We start from the raw sequence: 26,583 nt of genomic DNA on the forward strand, positions 1-26,583 counted from the left end.
CTCCACCACTGAGTCACGGTGGCCAGGACCCAACCAGGCTTTTTACAGGCTCAACAAGGCTCAAGTCTATTCCTTGAAATCAGGACATCCAGCCTCAGCACTCTCAGAATTTCCAGGCATTTGAGAATCTAAAAGAAGCAATTGAGTCTCACCCCAGAGAAATCATATACATACACACAAAAACTTCCATCCAGTTTCAGAGGATTAGTGGATTGTGCACCCAATCTTCCCTCCACCCCACCCTGGGAACAATGTACCTAGGTTAATGATCCCTGCTCCACAGTCTTCTCCCTGTAGAAACCCAGCCCAATTTGGAGGACTAAACTAACAGTGCGTTGGGAAAAGCAACAGGCTTTGGAATCAACTGGAATTGAATTTGGATTCCACCTCTGCCCCTTTATTCCTGTTGATCTTGGCTCAGTCACTTCATTCTCTGGGCCTCAGTTTCCTCACAGTAAAATGAGGATCATAATACCTTTAGTGCTGGATAGTTGGGAAGATTAAGTGGGATAAAGGCAGGTTCAATGTCAAGCCCAGGGCCAGGCATAGGGCATATGCTAAATAACATTATTAGTACTCCCTCACCCCTCTCCCACCCTGCTGAAACACAGCATGGCTCCTGGCTTTAGAATATGCACCTCTATCCCGTCCATCTCTATGGAAATTCACTCTTCTGGTTCTAAAGCTCCAGCCTTCTGGGCAGGCAGGCTGGTGACAGCAGGAGCCTGGTGAGTGTCCCACCCTTGCCCTTCACCCCTTCTGTTTCTCTGTCAAGCAGACCATGATTAATAAGTCTGTCATCACAGCAAATCATTCCTACTGAGAGATGAAGAGACAAAGGGTACCAGAGAGGTCATATCCGAGAGAGAAAACAGAGACACTTGGAGACACACAGGCTGGGTCAGAGACAAGCTGAGAGATACATAAGACAGAAAAAGCTGAGAGGAGACGGAGCATTTGGAGGGCAATGGGCTGAGAGGAGAAGGCATTGGGCTTAGAGTCAAAACACTTAGGTTCTAGACTCACCACAAACTGACTAGCCATGTAACCTTGGACAAGTCACTTAAACTCTCTACACCCATTTCCTTTCCTGATGACCTCTAGGGCTCCCTCTTGGCTGATGTTTCTAGGCCAGCTTCCAGACCTGAAGGGCTATGCTGAAGCAGCTCCAACTAGGAGGGAACCCCAAGTTCATGCCTGACCTGGAGCAGGCATGGTGAGAGAGAAAGCAAGAGGTGTTGGGCCAAGGGAAAGGACTTATAAGGGCAAAGAGAGCCAAGAGAGGAGGGATATCGGAGAGAGTAGAAAAGCCAGCCAGAGAATGACTAAGGGGCTCCCCATGTAAACAGGAGCAGGGAATGGACAGGGAGAGGGCCTGTTTGAGTTGGCCAAGGCTGGGGGGGCGGTGGAGCTGGGAAGAAGACTGGAGTAGGACGCTATGTCCCCTGTCCCCCACCAAGGCTCCTGGGAGGAGCTGAGTCACACACCTCCCTCCCTGTACCCTTTCCCCCTCCACCCAAAACTCCTAAATCCTGGGAAAATCTAAAGAGCTTGTGCCTGGGCTGAAAAGGAGAGGGCTGGGTTCACACACGTGCACTTTGCTGGTTTATACAGCAGTCAGGCCTCAGCCCTGCTCCTCCCCAAAGGGGGTTCTCAGTCCTTGGCTTGAGTAGTTTTTGCCTAGAGGTTACCTTTGCAGTAGTGCTGTGCTTAAATCCTAACCCAGAGATTGCTTGGGTTCCTCACCTAAGAAAGGGTCAGGACCTGCAGATGTGAGAGTGGGATAGGGGCCAGCATCATCCCACAGTCTGTCCAGCTGGCTTCTCCCTTGGGCTGCAGCTGGTTCTGGAGATGGGCTTTAAAAAATAAAAATTAAAAAAATTAAAAAATTTAAAAAGCTGGGTGATTTGGGACAGAAAGTAGAGTAGCAGAAGGAAACTCAAAGTGAAAGAAAAAGCATTGATTCTGGGCACTTTTATTCTGAATTTCTGAGGCAGAATGGGGGGCAGGGGACTGGGGAACAGAGGGAGCAGAGTTTGATTTGGGGAATTACTGTTCTGGAAGGAAAGAAATCCTGGAGGAAAAAGGCAGGAAGGGGGCTGGAAAGGAGAGGATGTTAGGAGAGAATCTAGTCCCCTAGGTCCCCCTCCCCCAGACTAAGATAAAGACTAGAATCCTAAAAGGTGATCTCATTACACAGAGCCAGGTTGGAGGAAGGGGTGGGCAGGGGGTCACTGCTTTCCCTTACTACAGAGTTCCTTCCTCTACATCCCCCGGGGGGATCTGGGGAAAATGGAGTGGCCCCTTTGCAAGATACCACCACCACCACCACTCCAACCCATGCTACAATTTTCCAGGTTTATAGGAATCACATGGGTTTTATCAAGAAGACACTGTGGGGCCAAAGCACCACCCTCCCTATCACACCCAGGCTCTTGGTCAACTGCCAGATTCTAGGAAGGAGCTCAAGAGAGGTTTCCATACCCTACAACCAAGAAGGGGGTGACCTGGAGCAGAATCCTCCTGGTGAGTGACCCCAAACTCCTGGGTTTTCAATTCTAGCAGCTTGGGGTGAGGGGCAGCAGAACTCGAGGAGCCTGTGGAGGTCCTCTATCAGATCAGGAGCGCTCTGTACCCCAACTCCTGAGTCCCAAATCCAGCTGGCAGGAACCCAGGCGCCCGGTGGCCCCGGAAGGCAAGGGGGAATCCCACTTGGCCAGATGCCAGAAGTGTCTCCGGTCTCTTTGGACCCAAAAGTCTCCTCCCTGAAGACGTGAGGAAGACCCCACACACACACACAGGCTCCCTCCGCCCTCCAGAGGTGATTCCTTTCCTCATTAGGAAATTCTCGGCTCCCTTTTTCCGACTCCTTTTCCGAGCGTTTACGTTGTACATCTGGAAAGGAAGGAGGGAAGGAGGAGGGGGAAGCGGAGAGAGGGGGGAAGAACCCAAACCCGCCCAGTCTGACCCAGTACGAACCACCGGCCTCCAGCTGGGGTTGGGAGAGGGCAGTGGAGAGGTGCGGCCCCCCCACGCCCCTTCGGGGTGGGGGGCGCGGGTGCAGCGTTCCGAGGACCCAGGAATGCCCCCTCGCCCACCCCCCCGGCAGGCGGAGGGAGGGCTCAGCCGGGAGTTTGGCAAACTCCTCCCCGCGTTGAGTCATTCGCCTCTGGGAGGTTTAGGAAGCGGCTCCGGGTCGGTGGCCCCAGGACAGGGGAGAGCGGGCGCTATGGGGAGCCGGACGCCAGGGTCCCCTCTCCACGCGGTGCAGCCACGCTGGGGGCCCCCGCACCGACCCGCGCCGCCGCCGCTGCTGCTGCCCTTGCTGCTGCTGCTGCTGCCGCCGACACCCAGGGTCGGGGGCTTCAACCTAGACTCGGAGGCCCCGGCAGTGCTCTCCGGGCCCCCGGGCTCCTTCTTCGGCTTCTCGGTGGAGTTTTATCGGCCGGGAACAGACGGGTGAGTGAGAAGAGTTGGCGGCGGGATGGAGGGGGTGGGGGACGCCTGGAAAGTGGGGGCGCGGCTGAAGTCTGGAGGGGACCAAGGCTTGAGTTTGAGAGGCGGAGTTTGGAAGGACTAGGGCTGGAGTGGGGGGCCCACGCTAGAGTTGGGGGCCTGCGCAGGACTAGGGAGGGAACAGTGGCCGGCGTGGAGGGGGCCTGGAGTTTGAGAGAGATCAGCGGGGAGACATGTGTGGGGTGGGGAGAGGACACGAAGCTGGAACCTGGAAAAGTCTGGGAAGGGGTCTCGGGGCCAAGGGAGAGGGGGGCGCGTGAACGGAGAGCGGAGGGTCTCCGGCTGAGATCTGTGAGCTGCCGGGACCCAAGCGGACGCCGGCGAAGAGGGGGCGCGGAGGCCGGGAAGGGCTTTTTGGAGCACTGGGGGACCTCAGGTCCCCGAGGGCCCTTGTGCGGAGAGAGAACTGGTCGAAGCAGAATGAACTGCGTGTAGTAAGAGGGGAGTCGGAGACAGAGAGGGGCCCAGAGGTTAAATGGGGGCCAGCCTCATCCTCCCCTCCCCCCTCAACTCAGACTGGGAAAGACCCGGGAGGGGGACGGCGGCTCCCTTCCCTTTCTCCTTGGTCTCCTACTCCGCCCTCCGCCCCCAGGCTCTGTTCAGATGAGGGGATCCAGCAGCTTGGGGAGAGTCCCGGAACCCTGGCACTGGGGGCGCCGGGGCTGGGGGTGGGCTCAGCCAAGGGCGGTGCTCCGATATGTCGGGAGGGGTGTGTGTGCGCGCGTGGAGGGGGGTGGGCGGTTTCCCTCTTCCTCTAGCTCCCGGGAGGAAGAGAAAAGCTGGTTTCCTGTAGCTTGTGGGCTGGAGCTGAACTAAGACCTGGGGGCTGGGGTCGGAAGCTGGGGAGACGGGGGCTCGCTGGGATCGGGAGCGTCATAACACAGAACATCAGAGCCTGGGGAAGGCTCAGAGGAGGCTCCTCATTCCCAGCTCAGCAGGGTGACCATCAGAGACCCCGAGTGCCTGGAAAATGGGGAACCCTCTGGCATGGGGAAACCAAAGCTGGAGCTGAGGCAACATTAGAACTGGGGCTTTTATTTAAATGTGGGGGGTTGGGAAGAGGGGAAGGTGTTTCTGGGTAGCATCCAGGGACTCCCAGGTACCAGATTCCTGATCCTCCACAATAGTCCTGTTTCTCCTACATCTCTGGGCTCTGAGCTTCCCACTGCTCCCCACTACCACCACCACCCCAATCCCTGGTATCTTAGGGTTTGATAGGACCTCTGTCAAGGTCCTGTTTTTACAAGGAGCTGTTTTTACACCTGATACAATTAACTGATCTCTACTCATTTTCTTTAATTTTTAGAGAAAAGGATTAATCTAGCTAATTCAGTTAGGGAAGGGGGTGGTTAAGTTTCTCCATTGTCTAGAGGACTTGGGGATGAAAAAAAGAAAGAAAGATAGGCCTTAGCTGTTAGTTCTGGGCTATTCAAGGTCCCCACCCACCCCCCACCCCACCCCCCTGGCCTCTTGCCCAAACCCCATTGCATCACCGTGGCCTGGAACCTCTGCCAGACCTGGCCTCCCCCAAGGCCCCCTTAAACTGCTTACCACAACCCTAATGGAATAGAGAAGAGGCAGGGAGGGGAGGGGATCCTTCCCCATATCTGGGTAACCTTCCTCTTACCCCACCCCACAACTAACAGGAGTGTCATCACCCTTTTAAAACACTCCTCTAAGACATCTGGACTTTCACACACTTCCGGTTCCCTAGGTGTCTGTCTGGCCCCTGGCCTGATCCCACAGTCCCTAAAGCCCTCTTCTAAAACAGGACCCAGCATTTTCATCCCTCCTCCCTCCCCTTCTCATCTCTCCTTCCAAGAGAACCCAGGTGTCTAGCTTGCACTCCTCCCCCTCTCATTTTCTCTTTACAGTACACTCTCAGAGTAGGACTCTGAACATTCCACCTCCCCAGTGACCTCCCTTCCACCACAGCTGGGCTTTCCACCCCCTCCTACCCACAGGGGATCAAAATAGTGGCTCACCTGGGGCCATCACTGGAGAGGGAGGGCCTCAGTGTTCTTAGTCCCTCTGCATCACCCCTCACACTGCACACCAAACCAGCATCAAAGGGCAGAGTGAACACAAGAGATTTTGCATGGTATAGACAAGGGCCAGGCCTTAAGTCAGGCAGAACTGGGTATGCACCTGGCTCTACCACTTACTTGTTCTTTGTTTGACCTGTGACCAGCTACTTAAGCTGTTAGAGCCTGGTGTTCTTATGAAAATCAGACACCTAACTTATGGGGCTGTTTTGAAGACTAAATGAGACAATATATATAAAAAGCACCTGGTCCATAGGGTCCATAGAGGGTGATCAGTACATGGCAGGCATGATTTTTGAGGTAACTATTTTCTGTCTCTGCTTCTCTCCTTCCTAGATACCACCTAGTTCTTTTTCTAAATTTTCTCCCATTTCTTTTTTTTAATATTTTTTTTATTGATTTCATTGAGAGGAAGGGCGAGGGAGAGAGAGAAACATCAATGATGAGAGTTATTGATCAAGTGCCTCCTGCACACCCCCTGTTGGAGATCGAGCCGGTAACCTGGGCATGTGCCCTGCCAGGAATCGAACCACGATTTCCTGGATGTCTGGATGATAGGTCAGTGCTTAACAGCTGCTGAGCCACTCTGGCCAGGCGCTCCATTTATATACTGAAGCTGCAGGAGTCATAGAAGTTTAGAACTAGAATTTGTTTTAGAGGCAGTTCAAGGGCAGCCCACCATTTTATCGGCAGAGAATCCAAGGCTTGGAGAGGGAAAGTGACTTGGCCTAGGACACAAACTTAAAAGGTGCACCAGCCTTAGCCCAGCTCTTTATTCCCTTCTGGTACTTAGTTGCCGTAGGTAGAGGCACCTCTCCCTCCCCAGCCAGGCAGGCATTTTCTTTGAGAATACACTGGGGGACACTGAACTAGGTGTCTCCTTCTGGCCTGGCCAGGACTGCTGTAGGACCTGCAGGAAGTGGGCCCTGGTCCACTTGCTTCTCTCCGCCCCCGACCTTGTCAGGCCAATAGAGTCAAACAGTAAGCATGTATTGAACAGGATCTTGGTTAATCAGAAGCCTGGCCAGGGAGATAGTGGAGAGAACAGGGGATAAACTGGCAACAGGGTAGACTAGAACACTGGCCTAGGAATCTGGATTCCTGGCTTCTAGTTTTTATGTTGAAAAGGATTCTGAGTGACTTTCGACATGTTACTTCACTTTTCTGGGATTTCATTTTCCCATCTGTAAAGTAAAGACATAGGAATCAGTCAGCAGGTTGAGTTTTTTGTTTGTTAATCCTGACCCGAGGATATTTTTTCCATTGATTTTTCTTAGACTGGAGGGGAGGAAGGAGGGAGAGAGAGAGAGAGAGAAATATCAATGTGAGAGAGACATATTGATTGGTTACCTTCTGCATGCACCCCAGCTGTGGCCGGAGATCAACTGGGGTCAGGGACACACAAGCCTGCAACTCAGGTATGTGCCCTTGACCAGAAATCAAACCTGAGACCCTTCTCTTCAAAAGCTGATGCTCTAACCACTGAGCGAAACCGGCCAGGGCTCAGTCAGCAATTTTTAATGCCCGTTTTTTTTCTTAATTTCCTTTTTTTTTTAATTCAAATGATATTTTACCAGGACATTCTATATAAAACAGGGAAAAGAGATTGCTCTAAAAGAAGATGAGGAGGAGTGTCAGGACCAAACTAGCCTCTCCCTCCCTACTCCATGTGGTAGCCCAGAGGCATCTACAAGAAAGTCTTCAAACCGGTGGATTCCCTCTACAGTGCATTCCAGCTGTGGCAGCCTGTGTCTCCAAGAACCAACTCTAGAATTTCAGGGTTCTGAGTCTTCAAAATAAATTATGGCAATTATTTCTTCCCTTGGACTCTACCTTTTAGAAGGGTTTACCTGCCAAACTGCATTTAGTAAGAAATAAATCTTTTTTTCTGATTTTTTTTTTTTTTATCAACTGGAAGTGAGAACAAGAAGACATCTGCCAGTCAGAGCTTGTGACCAATATGAAATAGTCAGGTTCTCTACATGAGTTGATATAATTCCAGCCAAAAGCAAATATACTTGAGGTTTTAATTAGCCTGGGCTGCCTTATCAGGTAAATGCATGATTTCCATTAGGCTTTCTGAAAAATTGAAAATAGCTCAAGGACCTTCCATTGTTACCTTCTTGGACCTCTAAGGAGACCCAACTGCTCCAGGATTTAGGAAGCAGGAGCTAAGAGTAGGAGAATAAAGATAAGCTGTGTGATGCCCCATCCCTGACACCAGATGCCCCACTTGGCACATAGGCGAGGGTACTAGTTATTAGACTGACTTGGAGGAACTGGGATAGGAGGGCTACTGAACCCTTGGGTATAAGCCATGATGGGGGGGAGGCATGTAAGGTCTTTCTCTTCACCTTCCAGCCCTGTCAAACTCCAGGCTCCTTCCTCAGGCCATCCCCAGAGAGCCCAGACTCAGCTCCTCCTCAAGAGCCGGGGTGTTGTAAAAATTGAGAGTGGGAACTGGGTCCCTTGACCATAGCCCTGTGTTCTCCTGGAAACAGACTATCAGAGCTCCTGGAGACTTTGAGATAACCTGTTCAATCTCTGCTCCCAGAGAAAGAGGGGAAGAATATAGCCCAAGTCCATACTGAGCAAGTGCCTGACCCTTGTCCGGTGCTGACCCCCAGTCCAGTGCTCTTTTCACTGCCTCCTATACCACACTTTGCTGGGGCTGCCTCTGCTAAGATAGGGTTGTACCCCTCTCTCCTCACCCAGCCCTGGGACAATGCAGCCTCTCCCCACCACCAACCTTTACCTACTGGGCCTGGTAATTGACCGGGTCCCTGTGCCATGGCCCACCCCCAACTGTTTGTAATGCCTGAGTGAAAAGGGTGGGGCCCAGCGGGTGGGAGACAAATGGAGAAGAGAGAGGTTGAAAACAGACAGGAAGCCACAGGCAGTAAACATTTCCTATTCCCCGGGTAACCAAGGCTGGCACCCCACCCCCCATCACTCCAGGAACTCTCACTGGCCCCACCCCCCCATTCCTCTGGACCCTGGCCTCTCCCTCCTCCATTCTCATCCTCTGGACTGCTCACTCCCCACTTCAGTCCCATGGAGCTATTTCCTCAGTTGTTCCCATCCCCTATTTCTCTTGGACCCCACCCTTTTCACCACTTCTCCACCCAGTCCTCTTGGAAGACAAACCCAGCTCTACCACAATCCCCCACTTGGACACTCTTTCCTGCTAAGAAAGGCTGAAAAGGGTATCCTAATATCAGAGAAGGGGTGGGTATCGGGAGTGCTGAAACTGAAAGGACAGGAATCAATAGAGATAGAGAAGCCCGAGATCTGAGATCAAGAGAGAGACGACAAAAACAAACCAAGAGAGCAAGCAGTCACAGGAGCAGAGGAACAGAGAGGTTGAGAAACAGTGCCAGAGGCAGGTATGGGAGGAGAGCAGAGGGCTTGCAGGGACACTGGCCCAGGGCCAGGGCCAGTTGCCCCGATTGCCAGATGCAGTCCTCATGGGAGTCTCCTAGAGGAGAAAGCCAAGAGGGCTGACTGCTGTGCAGAAGCCTCAGAGGCAAGGGACCATGGAATGGTAAAGACCAAGCAAAAGATAGAAAGATTGTTCAGGACCTTAACTATGACCCTCCCCATTACATAGAACCCCCAGCAAAGGCAACCCTCTCCTTATAGTTTCGGGGGGACTGAGGAACTGTGTCTAGAACTAAGACTCCAGTAGAGCAGGATCTGAATTCAGACTCCTAGAGATGGTGTGTAGGAAAGGGGTTTAGGAGATAAGACAAAGACCCAGCCACAATGGGGAAGTCCACACCAGAGCCCAAGGTGAAGGCAGGCCCAAGCCCAGGGGAACAATCTGTTTTCACCAGCCTCCAGCTCTTCTCTCCACTTCTACTGCCTGATTTCCAAGACTCACATTTTCCTCCTACACGCCCCTGGGCTGGGCAGCAGGGCAGCGGGATGCCTGGGTCTTGGCCCAGAGAAAGGCTTTGGCTTGGGACAAGAGGATACAGGCTAGGTGAGAGCACCCTGGGTTTCCAGGGGCTGCACATCGAATCTTGGCAAGTCCATAGAGAGATGGAGAAGCTAAGGCTGGAACCTCTGGCCCCTCTTTTCCTTTCCAGAACTGACTCTGGCTCCTGCTCTCTTTAATAACGGGAAGGTAGGAGAGGAAAGAGAGTGGTGGAAGGAGGGGAGGGGTTGTGTTAGTGACAGCAGCACATGGGGACCGCCTGACTCCAGCCTGTGCCTCTGGCATCTGTGGCATCTTCTGAGATATAAATACAACCCAGGGGGCATCTCCCCCACCCCCCAGTCAGCCCCTGGCCCAGAAGCCTGGGTCCTTCCTGCCTTGGGAAATTGGAGAAGAGCTAGGAGCCACCCTGAACTGCCTCTCCCTTCCCCTCCACAGGGTCAGCGTGCTGGTGGGAGCACCCAAGGCTAACACCAGCCAGCCAGGAGTGCTGCAGGGTGGTGCTGTCTACCTCTGTCCCTGGAGCACCAGCCTGGCACAGTGCACCCCTGTTGAGTTTGACAGCAAAGGTAACCACCCCCCTTGGTAGGCCTGGGAAGTTCAGGGAGGGACGGGGGTGGGGCTGTGGCCTGGGGATGAGGCCCGGGTGGGGCCTTCCCGGTTCCTTGGCGCTGTGCCCTCCCAGCACTCTGATGCTCTGGTGGTGCTCCAGTTCTGTGCAGCGGTACGCGGCTCCCCGTGGCACTCACACCACGTTCCCAGTCCAGCCCAGCCCAAGGAGGGCGGGCATGATTCAGAAACATGTGGCTCTCATTTCCCCTGAATCACCCACAATTCAGGGAGGCCAGGGCAGTAACACAGACAAAGACAGGGAGAGTCACACAGACTATTTGATTCATTTAACTAAGCACTGACTAAGTGATAGTGCTTGCCAGGCACTGTGCTGGGGCTGCGGGGAATTGAAGCATGATTTAGCCACTGCCCTCAAAGAGCTCAAGGTCCAGGGTAGATGCAGAGATAGAGAGGAGGGAGACAGAAAGAGACAAGAGATAAACAGTAAAAACAGCCAACACTTCAAGAGCACTTGCTCTGTGCCCAGCACTGTTATAAGCACTTTATAAATACTAACTCACTTAATTCTTTCAACAACTGTATGAGATATTATCCCCATTTTATAGGTGAGGAAATAGAGGTTAAGTAACTTGTTCAAGTTCACACAGCTAGTAAATGGTGGAGTAAGGATATAAACTGCTGAGATATATCTGGCTGCAGAGATAAAGACTGGGGCAAGGGGACAAAAAGAGGAATGCATAAACAGATGGGGACAATGGGGTGGGAGATAAGATCATGAAACAGACTGATTTGTTTTTTTAACCAGAAAGACAGGTAAGAATCAGAGGAATAAAAATGGATGTCCTGCAGAGAGCAGAGCTAGGACTTAGAAAGAGAAAGACAGATGCACAGAGAAAAAGAGGGAGGGGGAGACATAGGGGCAGCAATCCAGAGATGTGAGAAAGACCAAGAAAAGAACAAGGCGCTTAGAGATACAGCCTGGACAGAGAAGTGCAGCCAGAGGGTTACCCTCCCAGGAAATAGCCATTCTTCCCCCACTACCCTCCTGCCCCCACCTCACTGCAAGCAACCTTGGCCCAGCTAGACCAGGGAAAGGCAACTCTAGAAATCCCAGGTGTGTGTATGTTGTATAGAGCAGGGGTGCGTCAGGCCACACAAAGCAGAATCTAAAGACCCTTCCCTATTCCCCCTCCCAATAAGTCCTGGACTTAAGGCTTGCTAGGGCTCAGTTGCCCACTACTTGCATGACTCCCCTTTCTCACTTCCCCAAGGCTCTCGGATCCTGGAGTCCTCACTCTCCATCCCCGAGGGAGAGGAACCCGTGGAGTACAAGTCCTTACAGTGGTTCGGAGCAACAGTTCGAGCCCATGGCTCCTCCATCTTGGTGAGGGACCAGCAGGCTCAGGGGGGTGGTGACCAGGGAATGGGCAATGGTCAGGTGTAGTGGAGCACAGGCCTGGAGGGAGGGAGGAGGATTTCTGTTGGTCTAAACCTAAAGCTCCCTCCCCGTGGCCTTCCTAGGCCTGTGCTCCACTATACAGTTGGCGCACAGAGAAGGAGCCACTGAGCGATCCTGTGGGCACCTGCTACCTCTCCACAGACAACTTCACCCGAATTCTGGAGTATGCACCTTGCCGCTCAGGTAGGGCAAGAGTGAGCATGGGCCTCTCTATATGAATCCCTACAACCCTCCTGATTAGTCTTTTGCTTACTCTCTGATTCAGGGAGGTCCTTCCTCAGGTTTCCTCTCCCACCTCCTTCCCCAATCTCTTTTTTCCTGCATGACCCATCCATGTGGGCCTCCTTCCCACCACCTTCTCCCTCACAGATTTCAGCTGGGCAGCAGGACAGGGCTACTGCCAAGGGGGCTTCAGTGCTGAGTTCACCAAGGTAAGAGAGTGATCTGGAAGGGATGTGGCTGTTGGTGGTAGACACAGGGGGATCAGGACTAGATACAGACTCACCTCCTTCTCCCCCCCCCCAGACTGGGCGTGTGGTCCTAGGTGGACCAGGGAGCTATTTCTGGCAAGGTAAGTCCTTCCTAATGCTGATACCTAGTCCCCCGGCACAAGGTTTCTCATCCCTGCTCCCAGCCTGAGACCACCATCCTCCCCTCCTCTGCTGACCATCCCAATTCTCTCCCTTTTTTGAGACTTAACGTGTCCCCTTCCACCACCTTCCACAAGCTTCCCTTCCTTAAACCAGACTTCTGAAATCCTACCCAGTCACACACTCCCCAGTGTCTCTTTTCCCTGCCCCCTCCTACTCCATCCATCTCCTCGGCCCCTTCCCCAGGCCAGATCCTGTCGGCCACCCAGGAGCAGATTGCAGAGTCCTATTACCCTGAGTACCTGATCAACCTGGTTCAGGGGCAGCTTCAGACTCGCCAGGCCAGTTCCATCTATGATGACAGCTATCTGGGTAAGTGAGCAAGTGGGAGGAAACTGCAGGGGGGAACCTCAGGTGCTCCTGTCCTCACACACTCCCTTGCCTCCTCTTTTCCCACTCAGGCATCCCCAGCCCCTCTGTCATATTTGTCATGGGCAGGCTGACTATGAAGGCCCAGTAGAGGTGGGGGGGGATTGGAGAATGGGCCAGGGCAGATGGGTCCTCAAAGCAAGAATACTAATTAATACTCACCCACCCTCTCCCCCAGGTTACTCTGTGGCTGTAGGTGAATTTAGTGGTGATGACACAGAAGGTGAGTATGTCTACAGGCTAGGGCCAAAGGGGGTGGATGGAGACCCAGGGTCTCGGGCCACAGGAGCTGAGACACTTACCATTCTTGTGACTCCCCTTTTCCCACCCTTAGTCCACAACTTTCTTCTCTTTGCAGACTTTGTTGCTGGCGTGCCAAAAGGGAACCTCACCTATGGTTATGTAAGACCCTGCTTGACCTTCCCTTTCCTTCCCTCCCCTGGCTAATTACAAAAAACATGCATGGCAGTTTGCGAGGATTCAAAAAGTGGATCAGAACACAGGCTCTGGGGTCAGACCTGGGTTCAAGTCCTGGCACTTACTCTAGATGAATCCTTCTGTTATTTTTATTTATTCATACCCTACTTCATTTCGTAAAATCCTTGAGCCTGCCTAACCTCTCTGAGCCTCATTCTTCTCTGTATAATGGGCTAATAATAGTTCTGACCTCACAAGACTCTTGTAAGGATGAAATGAGGTAATGCATGTGAAAGTACTTAGTGAACTGTTAGTCAGTATACAACTGGAGCTGTTATTATTAGACCATGACAAGTGCTTTAAAAAGGATACAGATAAGAATGCCATAGGTGTTTGTTCAATTAACATTTATTAAAGCAAGGTAAGAGATAAGAGGATGAATGAGACATCATACCCCATCTCATGAGGTGCTTCTGATCAAGTACGTAAGATAAGACACACACAATTACAACCTAAGGTACAGCTACTAGTCATGAGCGACTCAGTGCTTCAGGCACTGTCCACTCGTGATTTCTATTCCTCACAACAAGCCGATGAGGGTGGATATTACCATGTGCATTAGACACATGAGAAAGCTGAGGCTCTAAAAGACGCAGTAAGTTGTTTAAGATCACACTGTTAGTAAGTGCCTGGGTAGGAATTTAAAACCAGGTCTGTCTTATCCCAAAGTCAGCATTCTTCTTGCACTATGGTAAATTTCAGAAAAGTGGTTAAGATGGTATATTAGTTTGGGGAAAGGAATAACCTCCTTTCCAGGGCAGGGATGGATCAGAGAAGGTTCTGTGAAGGGTCAGTGGAGATAAAGCAAGAGGGCATCCTAGACAGGAGCATGAAAAAAAGTGTGGAAGGAAAGGAAAACATGTCAGGCCTATATAGCAGGCTCATAGGCTGACTGAGGGTGAGGAGAATGAGGAAAGGCTGAGCGAAAGCAGAAAGGTTGGGATCAGTTATCCAGGGCCTCAGAGGACCAGCCAAGAAGTGGAGACTTTAGGCAGTGGCTGCAGGGAACCACTGTGGGTTTGTTGTTTTGGGTTTTTTTAATCCTCACTGGAGGATGTGTTTTGGGGTTTTTTTGGTTGTTTTTTTTAATTTTATTTTTGTTTAAAATATTACAGGTGTCCCTTTTTCTCCCCTGGAGGATGTGTTTTTATTGATTTTTAGAGAGAGAGGAAGGTGGGGAGAGAGAGACAGAGAGAAACATGGATCGGTTGCCTCCTGTACGCACTGGGATCAGGGATTGAACCCGCAATCTAGGTATGTGCCCTGACCAGGAACTGAACCCACTACCTTTTGGTGTACGGGACAATGCTCCAACCAACTGAGCCACCTGACCAGGGCACCACTGTGGGTTTTCAAGCCAGAGGTGTCCCTCCTAGATCTGTTTGAGGCCAATCATTCTGCTGTAGTGGGGAAAGGGTGCTTAGAGGAAGGGATGGTTTGAGGCAGGGAGGTGGCTGAGAGGCTCTCCAGCAGTCCTGTGACAGGACTTTCACCAGATTAACAGCAGCAACAGTGGGGAAGAGAGCAAGGAGTCAAAAAACTTGGGGACTGGCCCAGGCAGTGGCGGCGTGGTTCAGTAATTGAGCATCGATCCCTGAAGCTGGAGATTCTGGCTTATGGGCTAGATCCCCAGTAGGAACCATGCAGGAAGCAGCCGATCAATGACTCTCTCATCATTGATGTTTCTTTTTTTTCTTTTCTTTTTCTTTTAAAATATGTCTTTATTGATTTCAGAGAGAGGAAGGGAGAGGGAGAGAGAGAGATAGAAACATCAGTGATGAGAGTCATTGATCAGCTGCCTCCTGCATACCCCCTGCTGGGGTTCGAGCCCACAATCTGGGTATGTGCCCTGACCGGGAATCGAACAGTGATCTCCTAGATCATAGGTTGATGCTTAACAGCTGAGCCACTCTGGCTGGGCTATAAAACATATTTTTAAAGAAAAAGGAAAAAGACTTAGGGACTGGTAAGGCCAGCCACGAAGAGGAGACATAGGGAAGACGTGAGTGTTTGTGGTTTGGGGGGCTGGAGGATGAAGAATGACTGAGGCCTCGGTGTGCATTCATTCAGCTAATAATTACTGAGTGTCTACTGCTTGCCAAGCATTACTTTAGGCTCTGGGGAGAAAGCAAAAAAACAAAACAAAGCTCTTGCCTGCATTGATCTTTCATTCTAGTTGGTAGAGATGGGCAAAAGACAGATAAATATTCAATCTGACAGTAGTTGATAAGTGATATGGGGAAAAATAATAAAGTTGCTGTGGGACTAAGCTACTGGCATAGAAATGGGAATATGAGGGCAAAGCTCAGGAAGGGATTAGAGGACAAGTAGTCTGTGTCTCCAAGGAATGCCTGCCCTTGGGTAGCCTGTACATATCTGCCCTCTGTCCACTGGCTGGTCTGGGAGTCCTGGGCCAATAGGCGTTTCTTCTCATTCCCAGGTCACCATCCTTAATGGCTCAGACATTCGGTCCCTCTACAACTTCTCAGGGGAACAGGTGAGGACACCCCCAGCCCCAACCAAGCTTGGCCCTCTGCCGCCAAGTCCCAGCTCTAACCCAATAAGCTCAGCCCAACTTCTGAGGCTCCCTGGAGTCTCTGACTTCCCCCCATAACCCCTATTGATTTTATTGATTAAGCCCCTAGTTCTGACCCAGAACTGCCCCTCTGTCCTCCCCAGATGGCTTCCTACTATGGCTATGCAGTGGCTGCAACAGATATCAATGGGGATGGGTGAGTAGTAGGGAAAGGCATACCATGATGCCCTTCCCAGGAAGAAAGAGTGGGGTGGGACAGAAAAATGCAAAGAGAGGTTTTCTCCAGGCTTCTTCCCTGGATTCTCCTCACTTTTTCCTACATTCCCTTTGCTCAGGGGCAAGAAGAGAGCTGAAAGCTAAGATGAGAAGACCTCTGCTCTTATCACTTGGGTGGGAGGGAGCCTAGGATCCAGGATGCCTCCAGAATTTCCTGGCATTGGGATTGGGGAGGGGAGGTGGCAAGGCAGGGTGCCAGGATGCCTAACTTTTCCCCCTACCCCCAGGCTAGATGACTTGCTGGTGGGAGCACCCCTGCTCATGGATCGGACAGCCGATGGGCGACCTCAGGAGGTAGGCAGGGTCTACATCTACCTGCAGCAGCCAGCCGGCATGGAGCCCACACCCACCCTTACTCTTACTGGCCATGATGAGTTTGGGCGATTTGGAAGTTCCTTGACCCCCCTGGGGGACCTGGACCAAGATGGCTACAACGGTAAGTACAAGGAGCTAGGGAGGGGGTCAGGGGCCTGAGTCAGAAGGGATTTAGAAAGAGGGTGGCTAAGATACCCAGACCCTCAGTGTCTTCTCAAGGCGGTGTGTAGACTTTAATCCCAATGTCTAGGTCTGGAGGCTTTGAAGAAATTAGAATCTGGGAATGACTGCTGGGAAAAATAGGATCCTGGATCCTGGGGTTTGGTGGTAAAGATTTAGACTCCTGGATTCTGGGCCTGCTGACTGGTGTGTGTTGTGTTTCTTGCAGATGTGGCCATTGGAGCTCCCTTTGGTGGCGAGACCCAGCAAGGAGTGGTGTTTGTGTTCCCTGGGAGCCCAGTGGGGCTGGGCTCTAAGCCTTCCCAGGTTCTGTTGCCCCTGTGGGCAACTGGTCACACTCCAGACTTCTTTGGCTCTGCACTTCGAGGAGGCCGAGACCTGGATGGCAATGGATACCCTGGTGAGTTGTACCCTAGGCCCTGTTCATCTTAGAATTCCCTGGTCACTGGCCCCTAACCCCTCTCTGCACTTTCCTGAAGTCCTTGGGGGCAGTTTTAGGATACTGCCACCAGATGGCGATGTCCCCTCACTTCAGCCTCCTTGAGCAATGAAACTAGAAGGGTGTTAGGAAAGAAGGGTCCTGATTTGGGGCTTGTTTAAAGGGTAGTTTCTTGACTTCTTGCAGATCTGATTGTGGGGTCCTTTGGTGTGGACAAGGCTGTGGTATACAGGTATGAACTACAGGGTGGGCCCCCTGGGAGAAGTGGGAACTGAGGAATTCCTCAATAGGGCTGAGGTTGGGAAAGTATACAAAGGACACTGGGATCCTGGGGCTTGAGCATCAGCTTCCTGTGCCCAGGTTCCAGAGGAGTCTTAGTTCTATTGACCCCACATCTACTCTTGGCAGGGGTCGCCCCATTGTGTCTGCCAGTGCCTCCCTCACCATCTTTCCTGCCATGTTTAACCCAGAGGAGCGCAGCTGCAGCTTGGAGGGGAACCCTGTGGCTTGGTAAGCTGGGGCCCAGGGTATTGCAGGGGTCAGTCTGGGTTACCTCAGTCTGTGCCTTGGAGTGGGCAGGGAGACCAGGTCTGTAGAAGGGGGAAAATGAGGGTGTCCTAGTCTGGGTCTACCTGGGAGATAGGTGGAAGGTGTAGGATGCCTGTTCCAGTTGGGTACATCAACTTTACTCTTGGTCTTCCTCCAGCATCAACCTTAGCTTCTGCCTCAATGCTTCTGGAAAACACGTTCCTGATTCCATCGGTAAAGGAGACTCCCTGAATCCTTCAGGCACTGGGACAGGATGGAGGGACTAGGGACATGGGCACTTCCCTTCTCTCTGAATAGGTTGAGAGAGAGAGAGGCAGATTCTCCTAACATACAGCCCCTGCTGCAGGCTTCACGGTGGAACTCCAGTTGGACTGGCAGAAGCAGAAGGGAGGAGTACGGCGAGCACTGTTTCTGGCCTCCAAGCAGGCGACCCTGACCCAGACCCTGCTCATCCAGAATGGGGCTCGGGAGGACTGCAGAGAGATGAAGATCTACCTCAGGGTATCACCTCAAGGGCAGGATATGGGCCAGCCTGGGGAGGGTGGCTGAAGAGAACTGGGGGGCCCCTCCTGAAGGGAAAGAGATTGGGAGGTTCCAGTGAAAGGCTTGGGACTTTGGTGGGGCTGAAGAAGGAGACCCTTCTGTCAGAGCTGGGAACCAGGCTGCCAGGGCATCTCAAGCAATGAAGATGGTCAAGTTTGGACACCTGAATTCTTGAAAGCCCTAAGTGGACAAAAGGAGACATGAGAAGCTGAGGAGCAGGGCCATCAAATCCCCAATGTCCCCTGACCTTGTGAACCCTCTCCCCTGCCCCAGAACGAGTCAGAGTTCCGAGACAAACTCTCCCCGATTCACATTGCCCTCAACTTCTCCCTGGACCCCCAAGCCCCTGTGGACAGCCATGGCCTCCGACCAGTCTTACATTACCAGAGCAAGAGCCGCATAGAGGACAAGGTGAGGACAGGGCGGGGAGAAGCCAGGAGAGGGGCCTGACACCTGGGGGCAGAGCCCTAGAAGTGGGGAGCCCACCTACAGCCCAGGAGGGGTTCTAAACTGCCTCTCTGAAGGCTGCTCTGCTTCCCAGGCTCAGATCTTACTGGACTGTGGAGAAGACAACATCTGTGTGCCAGACCTACAGCTGGAAGTGATTGGGTACGTGAAGGCTAACACCAAGCTGGGGGTTTCAGATGCCAAGATCTTGAATCAAGACACGTGGAACTTGGAAGTACCTGGCACCTGAAAAAGTACAATAGGGACATACTAGTAGCTGTGTGACCTTGGGAAGTTACTCAGCTTCTCTGAGTTTCAGCTTCATCCGTATAGTGGGAACAATAGCACCTACTTTTCTAGTCTTTTGGAAGAATTAAATGAAATCACTTACATGAAGCATCTAGCCTAGTGCCTGCCATAGAGTTGAAACTCAGTAAATGGTATCTATTATTATTGTTGTTATCTTTATTGTGGCCCATTGTCCTGGTTTGGGGATTAAGTGTCCCTTACCTTGTGTGCCCACTCCAGGAAGCCGAACCAGGTGTACCTGGGCGACAAGAATTCTCTGAACCTAACTTTCCATGCCCAGAATGTGGGTGAGGGTGGTGCCTATGAGGCTGAGCTTCGAGTCACGGCTCCTCCAGAGGCTGAGTACTCAGGACTCGTCAGATACCCAGGGGTATGAACAGACTCAGGGGGGACTCTCAGGTGGGGCTTGGGAGGAAGCTCTGCTAGAGGGGCACCAAAACCTTACCTGCACACCCACCCCACCTCCAGAACTTCTCCAGCCTGAGCTGTGACTACTTTGCCGTGAACCAGAGCCGCCTACTGGTGTGTGACCTGGGCAACCCCATGAAGGCAGGAGCCAGTGTAAGTCTGGGATTGGAGAGAGGACCTGAGAGGGCAGTGCTGTGGGATCGGGAAGGAGGGCTGGAATTGGAAGAGGCAAATGCCCAATCTAACAGCCTCCCTGTCCTCACTCCCTGTTGCATAGCTCTGGGGTGGCCTTCGGTTCACAGTTCCTCACCTCCGGGACACGAAGAAAACGATCCAGTTTGACTTCCAGATCCTCAGGTAGGGTGTGGGTGGGCCCAGGCTGCAGTGGAGTTGGGGGCAGGGCCTGTGCCAGTGGAATCCTCCCTGGCTGGGCTCCAGCACCAACTCAGTCTCTCCATCCCACAGCAAGAATCTCAACAACTCGCAAAGCGAAGTGGTTTCCTTCCGGCTCTCGGTGGAGGCTCAAGCCCAGGTCTCCCTTAATGGGTCAGTGCCCAGGGAAATGGGGTCTTGCTGGGAGTGGAGACAGACTTCTAGGAAAGTATGCATATAGGGTTTCTTCCACTGTCCTCTAAACCACCCTCCTCCTTAGTGTCTCCAAGCCTGACGCAGTGCTATTCCCAGTGAGTGACTGGCATCCCCCAGAACAGCCTCAGAAGGAGGGGGACCTGGGCCCTTCTGTCCATCATGTTTATGAGGTAAGGAGGGATAAAGGCAGAGCAGACTAGGACCAGAACAGGCAGCTGGGAATTGGAGGGGTGGGAGCACAGTGATTGATAGGGAAGGAGGAGCTAGTATGAGTGACAGATGGCAGGGAACAGAATGACGACTGAAAGGAAGAGAGGAGGGAGGGGGAGTAATATGTAAAGGGCTGGGCAGGGTCAGTTTGAGAGACAGCCAGAGTAGGGACAGGCCAGTTGAGTGACTTGGAAAGGAAGATAGAGCCACCTCTAAGAATATTGGTTGGAGAGTATTTTGTCTCTGCCCATTGATTTCCCCTCTAACTCCTGAGACTTGCTGCAGGGTATAGTGGGCCATGGTGACCCAGGGTCTCAATGGAGCAGAATCATTCCCTTCTCATGATGATTGTTCTCTCCTCTCCTCAGCTCATCAACCTGGGCCCCAGCTCCATTAGCCGGGGTGTGCTGGAGCTCAGCTGTCCCCAGAGTCTGGAAGGTCAGCAGCTCCTCTACATGACCAGGTTTACAGGACTCAGCAACTGTACCTCCAGTCACCTCCCCAACTCAGAGCACCTGGAGGTGAGAGGCCTGGAGACTGGAGTGGGCAGGGGGAACCAAGGGTAATAGGTTTGGGGAAGGTCACTGGGGGCCTGGAAGAGCGAATGAGGATGTGCCTGAAGCTAGGACTTAGGCCACTGGAAGGGGGTCAAAAGGCCCACAGACACCTCTAGGCCCTAGGAAGGAAAAAGACTCTGTTATGCACTGAATTTCTGTCATTTTGCCTGAAATACCCTCCCTTATTTCTTGCCCTGGCATACTCTGAGAGCACAGCTCTACGCCAACACCTCTGGGAAGCCTTCTTCAGATCTGTTCCTGTGGGCCCCAATACCTGTTTACTCATTAACAATATTTAATTAAACAGGATGTTTTCCTTTTAATTTTTTTTAATATGTCTTTATTGATTTCAGAGAGAAGAAGGGAGAGGGAGAGAGAGAGATAGAAACATCAATGATGAGAGAGTCACTGAAAGACTGCCTCCTGCACACCCCCTACTGGGGATTGAGCCTGAAACCTGGGCATGTGCCCTGACCCGGAATTGAGCTGCAGTCTCCTGGATGCTCAACCACTGAGCCATGCCTGCAGGGCATTAACAATATTTAATTAAATGAGTGCCTGCACTGAACCCTATTATAGACTCAGGAAATATTGCACTGAACCAAACTAACAAGGTTCCCACTATCATGGAGCTTGCATTTTAGTGGAGGGTAATAGACAATACAAATTAAAAAGAGAGATTAACAGGTATTGAAAAGTGATAAAAGTGCAGTGCTAACATTCTGGACTGGGAAGGGAACTGGAGACTGTTTGAGTCATCAGGGAAAACCTCTGGAGGCCTGAAAGATAAGGATGAACCTACTTTGAAAACTTGGGGAAGCACATTCCAAGAAGGAATAGCCAATGCAAAGACCCTAAGGGGGGACAGGGGCCTAATTATTTATTTACACATATCTTTCTTGTAAACTCCAAGAATCAAGTCTTATTCATTTCCATGTTTCACACTGAGCTTGGTGATTTGCCACCGGAGGTGGTCAGTTGAGTGGATAAAAGAACAGGTTGAAGCTGTTCTGAGACCCAGGTGCAGGCTGACTTAGATGCTGTAATGAGGTGGAAGAGGCAGCTAATAGTCTGTTTCCTCTTCCAGTTGGATCCCGAGGGTTCCCAGAACCACAGGCTGCAAAGACGGGAAGCTCCAGGCCACAGTCCTGCCTCCTCAGGGCCTCAGATCCTGGTAAGTCATCCTGGGAATGAGGTCTGGGCCGAAGCATTGAGTACCTGTTTTAATTCTCAAAGGGCAGAATTTCAGGTTCAGGCTTCCTCTTTCTTCCCAGAAATGCCCAGAGGTGGAGTGTTTCAGGCTGCGCTGTGAGCTTGGGTCACTCCACCGGCAAGAAAGCCTAAGTCTGCAACTGCATTTCCGAGTACAGGCCAAAACCTTCCTGCAGGTAAGGGAGCTTTACCTCACCCTGACCCCCACCTTCGGGCCTGCCTGGACTGATCCTCCCTTTCCCCACTGTCCTAGCCACATCCTTTGGGGAATGGGATCCAGGCACTCCTGCTCCCCTCCTGCCCTTGTTTAGACAGGGCTGTGTCCTTGGCACCACCTAGTGGCCACACTTAGAAGAGTGACAGCTTCCCTTTCCTGGCCCATTCAAAGAAGGTGGGAGAGCTGGAGGGTGACCAGTGTGCATAGAAGGATAGAAAAACAGAGATGGAAGATGAATCTATAGCGGAGAGACAAGCAGATGTAGGAATAGTAAAGAACAGTCATTTATGAAGTGTACACTATGGGCCAGGTATTGTCCTGGGTGCTTAACCCACATTAATGATTCAAAAAAAAATCTTTTGAACATGCAGTCATCTGTGCATTATTATTTAGTTACAACTATTCAATTACACATTTATTATCTCATGTAAGGGACATAGAGATTCAGGAGAGAGTGAGCCCAAAACAGAGAAAGCTCAAACCTGACCCAGACCATGAGGAACCCTATGTCCTCTAGATCCCAAGTGGGCAGCAGGGGATGCCCTGAACACCTTTCCTCTACCCACAGCGAGAGCACCAGCCATTTAGCCTGCAATGTGAAGCTGTGTACGAAGCCCTGAAGATGCCTTATCGAATCCTGCCTCGGCAGCTTCCCCGAAAGGAACTTCTGGTGGGTCCAGGGCCAGAGGTCTGGGCCAAAAAAGATAGGGTTCAGAGTGCTAGGCCTGCACTAGGACTGAGACATAGATGGAGGGTGGCCCTATTATTATAACAAATATTTATTGAGCATCTACTATGTCCTGTACTAGGGATATAATGATAAGCCAGATGGACAGGGCGTCTTTGCTCCTAGAGTTCACAGTCTAATGGGCAATAAGAACACAGTGTGACAAGTGGCAGGATATTTATGGGAACACATCATGGGGACACTTGAACACAGTCTTGCTGGGTCACGAAAGGCTTCCGGAAAGAAGTAATGTTTAAGCTGAGACCTGAACTACCAGGCTAACCACTCAAGAAACGAATATTCTCTGGGGAGAGGAAACTAGCAAATGTGAAGGCCCAAAAGTTAGAGACAATAATGCACATTGAAGTTCAGAATTCTGTTAGCCCAAGATGGGAAATGAGAGGTGGGTCTAGGTCCAATGGCAAGTGGGAGCCGGGTATAGGTGGGAAGAACTAATGGCTTTTCAGTGACTTCTCGTGACTTGCCCCCTAGGTGCCCACAGTTGTACAGTGGACCAAGGCAGAAGGCAGCCACGGTGTCCCACTGTGGATTATTATCCTAGCCATCCTCATTGGCCTCCTGCTCCTAGGTCTGCTCATCTACATCCTCTACAAGGTCAGCCATATCCTACCTGTGACTTGGCTGCCCTCTCATCAGGTTCTGCCCTTGACCCAGCACAATCCCAAGCATCTCCAGACCAATTCTCTAGCCACATGCCCCCACCTGTGGCCTGGCCACGTGCATCCCATCCTGACCCTGCCTATAGGATCCTTCCCTTCATTCTACAGCCCCTATCTTAGAAAGAGACTCTTGAATCAACCTGTTAAGTTTGCCTATACTTGCAACATCAGTGTTACTCACAGGTGGCAAATATATGGCATTTGTGCTGTCACTTCCTCCAAAGACCCATGGCAACTATCACTAATTGATCATACCCTAGCAGTGCCCTCAGAATCCTCCTCCAGAGGCAGCCAATACCAGGCAGTCAGACTTGGAACTTGAGTTCAAACCTATTTGCTATCCCTGGCTTACCTGGAGGCATTTTATGACACTGATCCCTTTCTACCAAAGCACCCCCAGCTATAGCCCTCCTGACCCATTGGACTTCTTAGAGAGGTAGACATAACAGCCTGAATTTAGGGCACTTTTGCAAGATGGGGAGATTGGAAGCACTAGAGAGTCCTCTTCATTCCCTCTTGGGATAAGATCTGGAGAAAAATGGGAGCCAGAGAATCTAAACTCTCCCTCCTTTCCCCTTCATTAGCTCGGATTCTTCAAACGCTCCCTCCCATATGGCACCGCCATGGAAAAAGCTCAGCTCAAGCCTCCAGCCACCTCTGATGCCTGACTCCTAATCCCAGACTCCAATCCTGAAGGCTCAGTCCCCCACCCTCAGTCTACTGACAGGGAGGGGGCTGAGTGCTTCCTGAAGGTGCTGAGGGCCAGGGAGAAGCTCCTCTCCCCAGCCCAGAGACATACTTGAAGGGCCAGAGCCGGGAGGTGAGGAGCAGAGGATCCTCGCCCCCCATGCACTGTGAAGGACCCTCGTTTACACATGTCCTCCTCATGGATGGGGGAACCTAGACCCAGGGACAGAGGCCCCAGCCTCCCTGCAGCCTTTGCATTTTGGAGAGAGTTTCCTGAAAACAACTTGGAACCAGAACTGGGGAATCCAATCTCAGTTCTCTGGGCCAAACTTGCCACCAGGACTTTCTGTCTAGCTCCAGCCTGCAAAGATCTGTCCTCAGCTTTGCCAGAGATCCACATAAAGCCCCAGCTAAGAACCTGGAACCTGGGGAGTGAGACCTGGCAGCTCTGGACAGTCCCCACCCTCGTGGGCGAATAAGGAACACTAACCGTGGATGGTGCCCCAGGACCAGCTCAGGACAGATACCAAACAAGGATCAATGCTGGCCCAGAACAGCTCCAAGGAGAATCAGAACTCTAATGGGGCCAGATTCAACCTGGGGCCTGGGGTTGATCTGGAATCCAGACTCAGACTTTGGTAACCTAACCAGGCAGATTCAGGACAACAGTTGAGCCTGCACCAGACACCTGGGCCTGGGGGCCCAGCCCACCTCTGACACAGGAGAAGTCAGGAATTGCCCAGGACTCTGAAGGGGCCATGATGGCAACAGATCTGGAACCTCAGCCTGGCCAAAGACAGGCCCTCCCGGTCCCCCAGAGAAAGGGGAGCCCACTGTCTTGGGCCTGCAGGATTTGGGTTCTGCCTGCCAGCTGCACTGACGCTGCCCTTCCTCTCTCTGCCCAACCCTCCCCTCACCTCGGCTCGGGACACCTGGGACTTATTTAAACTCTGTTGCAGTGCAATAAACCCAGCCCGGTGCCCCCACTGACCAGAGCTGGAATCTTTTATATTCTTTCCAAACCCATCCTGGAACCAGACAGTTTGGTGGGTAGGAAAAGCCTCCATTTCTCACAGCTTCTTTCCACTGGGAGCCAGGATTCTAACTCCCAGGAACTGTGGAACTTGTTTTGGGGTTCCCTTAGGTAAAAGAAATAATGGAAGGAGTGAAAGGAAGACTTGACTCCTGCCCATCACTCAGCCCCACAAATCTGGTCCCTAACACCTCCAAGAGGGAGGGAAAATAAACCCCTTCTCCTTGAGGATTAGGGAAGGATGCAAAGGGTTGAAGGTGGTCCAGAAGACTCACCTGGATTTCCCTAAATCAGATTGATGAAATGGGTTGAGAGAGAAAGCTATAGAACTAAATCAGAAGAAATCAGTTAGGGTTTTGTTTTTATTGCTTATTGTGTGCTGGTGGGTAGAGGGGGTGTTAAATATTATACATAATCTCCTTTAATTTCTATAAATAATCCTGTGAAGTAGGTACAATTAACCCCATTTATACAAGAGGAAATTAAGGTCCAGAGAGGTTATGTAACTTGCCCAACTCACACGGTGAATGCCACAGCAGAGTCAAATTTAGCCTTATCTGACTGTGAAAGCCTTCCTCCTTAACCAACATGCTGTAAGGTTCAGGTCTTTGAAGAGAAATGAAAGTGAGGGAGCCCCTCAGGGTCCTCTGTCTCCTCAAGGCCTGTCCTAACATGCAGCAAGAGAAAGGAGAGGGGTGCTAAAATTCTAACGGTTGTCCACATCATGCTATACCAGAGTTCAGCCACCAGAGGGCAGCAAAGTTACAAATTTATGGAAATCTGGGGAAGCGAGGTCCTTAGGTCCATCTCACCTTCTTTCCCCATCACCAGGACTACTTTTTTTTTTTTTTAGGGAGAGAGAGAAACATTAATTTGTTGTTCCACTTATTTATGCATTCATTGTTTGCTTCTTGTATGTGCCCTAACCGGAGATCAAACCCACAACCTTGGTGTATTGGGATGATGCTCTAACCAACTGAGCTACCCAGCCAGGGCCAGGATTATTATTATTAACCTAGGCTCCTGCCTAGCAATGCCTGCATCACCTCATAATCTCTCTCCTGGGAAACCAAGGCTGCTCCACGCTAATCTGACTTCTTGATAATTCTGTACCTCAGGAACTTCTTCCCAGAACCTATAAATAAAGAGGGACTAATGGGGAAGAAGAGACCTGATGAGGCAAAGAGCCACCCAGTATTTCCAAGGATAGCAGCTCTGGCATAACAAGGCACTGGGAATTCTCAAGGAAAGAAATCCCATACTACTCCTCTTGGGGGAGGGGTGGGAATGGCATCAGCCAAACTTCATGGGCTAGATCTGAGACTTCTTACACTATTGTGAGGAGGAAATGAGGAGGGGAAATAGGCTTTGAGTATTGGGTTGGTGTCATGGGTGTATCAGTGTCTTGCCTGTAGCTTTGAGTCTCAGAGAGTGACAAGGTCTCACAATATAAGAAAGCAATTTCTTAGGCTCAGAAATTCTGCAGATGTAATCTAGCACCAGCCTCTCTGTCCCTGAACTGTAATTCTCAGACTCTGGTCTGTTTCCCCTTCCCAATCTCTGTCTACGTCCCACCTTTGACAGTTGAGTGATCCAGAAGGACATGAGAGTGGGGGGCTAGGAGGCCTGAGCCCTTTCCTT

At 51.5% G+C, this 26,583-nt stretch overlaps 1 protein-coding gene across 1 annotated transcript; it reads left to right on the forward strand.

Annotated features, from left to right (window-relative positions):
- The first annotated feature begins 2,988 nt into the window (after positions 1 to 2,988).
- On the forward strand, positions 2,989 to 24,899 carry ITGA5 (integrin subunit alpha 5). The gene is made up of 30 exons (XM_081130827.1): positions 2,989 to 3,459; positions 9,940 to 10,070; positions 11,346 to 11,458; positions 11,596 to 11,716; positions 11,903 to 11,964; positions 12,059 to 12,104; positions 12,370 to 12,495; positions 12,731 to 12,775; positions 12,911 to 12,954; positions 15,470 to 15,526; positions 15,709 to 15,761; positions 16,069 to 16,277; positions 16,545 to 16,736; positions 16,962 to 17,007; positions 17,184 to 17,285; positions 17,482 to 17,537; positions 17,671 to 17,825; positions 18,141 to 18,278; positions 18,409 to 18,476; positions 18,843 to 18,993; positions 19,092 to 19,184; positions 19,309 to 19,388; positions 19,497 to 19,577; positions 19,684 to 19,789; positions 20,198 to 20,350; positions 21,474 to 21,560; positions 21,661 to 21,774; positions 22,384 to 22,485; positions 23,035 to 23,157; positions 23,807 to 24,899. The coding sequence occupies exons 1-30, from the start codon at positions 3,083 to 3,085 to the stop codon at positions 23,888 to 23,890; spliced, it is 3,315 nt and encodes a 1,104-aa protein (XP_080986953.1). The 5' UTR covers positions 2,989 to 3,082; the 3' UTR covers positions 23,891 to 24,899.
- Positions 24,900 to 26,583: the final 1,684 nt, after the last annotated feature.

The sequence above is a fragment of the Miniopterus schreibersii genome (assembly GCF_964146895.1).
Source record: "Miniopterus schreibersii genome assembly, chromosome: 2".
NCBI lineage: Eukaryota > Metazoa > Chordata > Mammalia > Chiroptera > Miniopteridae > Miniopterus > Miniopterus schreibersii.

Coding starts and splice junctions, on each gene's coding strand:
- ITGA5 (XM_081130827.1), top strand. CDS start 3,083: ATGCCCCCTCGCCCACCCCCCCGGCAGGCGGAGGGAGGGCTCAGCCGG. Junction 17,826..18,140: donor AGATGAAGATCTACCTCAGG/GTATCACCTCAA, acceptor CCCCTGCCCCAG/AACGAGTCAGAGTTCCGAGA. Junction 18,279..18,408: donor AGAGCCGCATAGAGGACAAG/GTGAGGACAGGG, acceptor TCTGCTTCCCAG/GCTCAGATCTTACTGGACTG.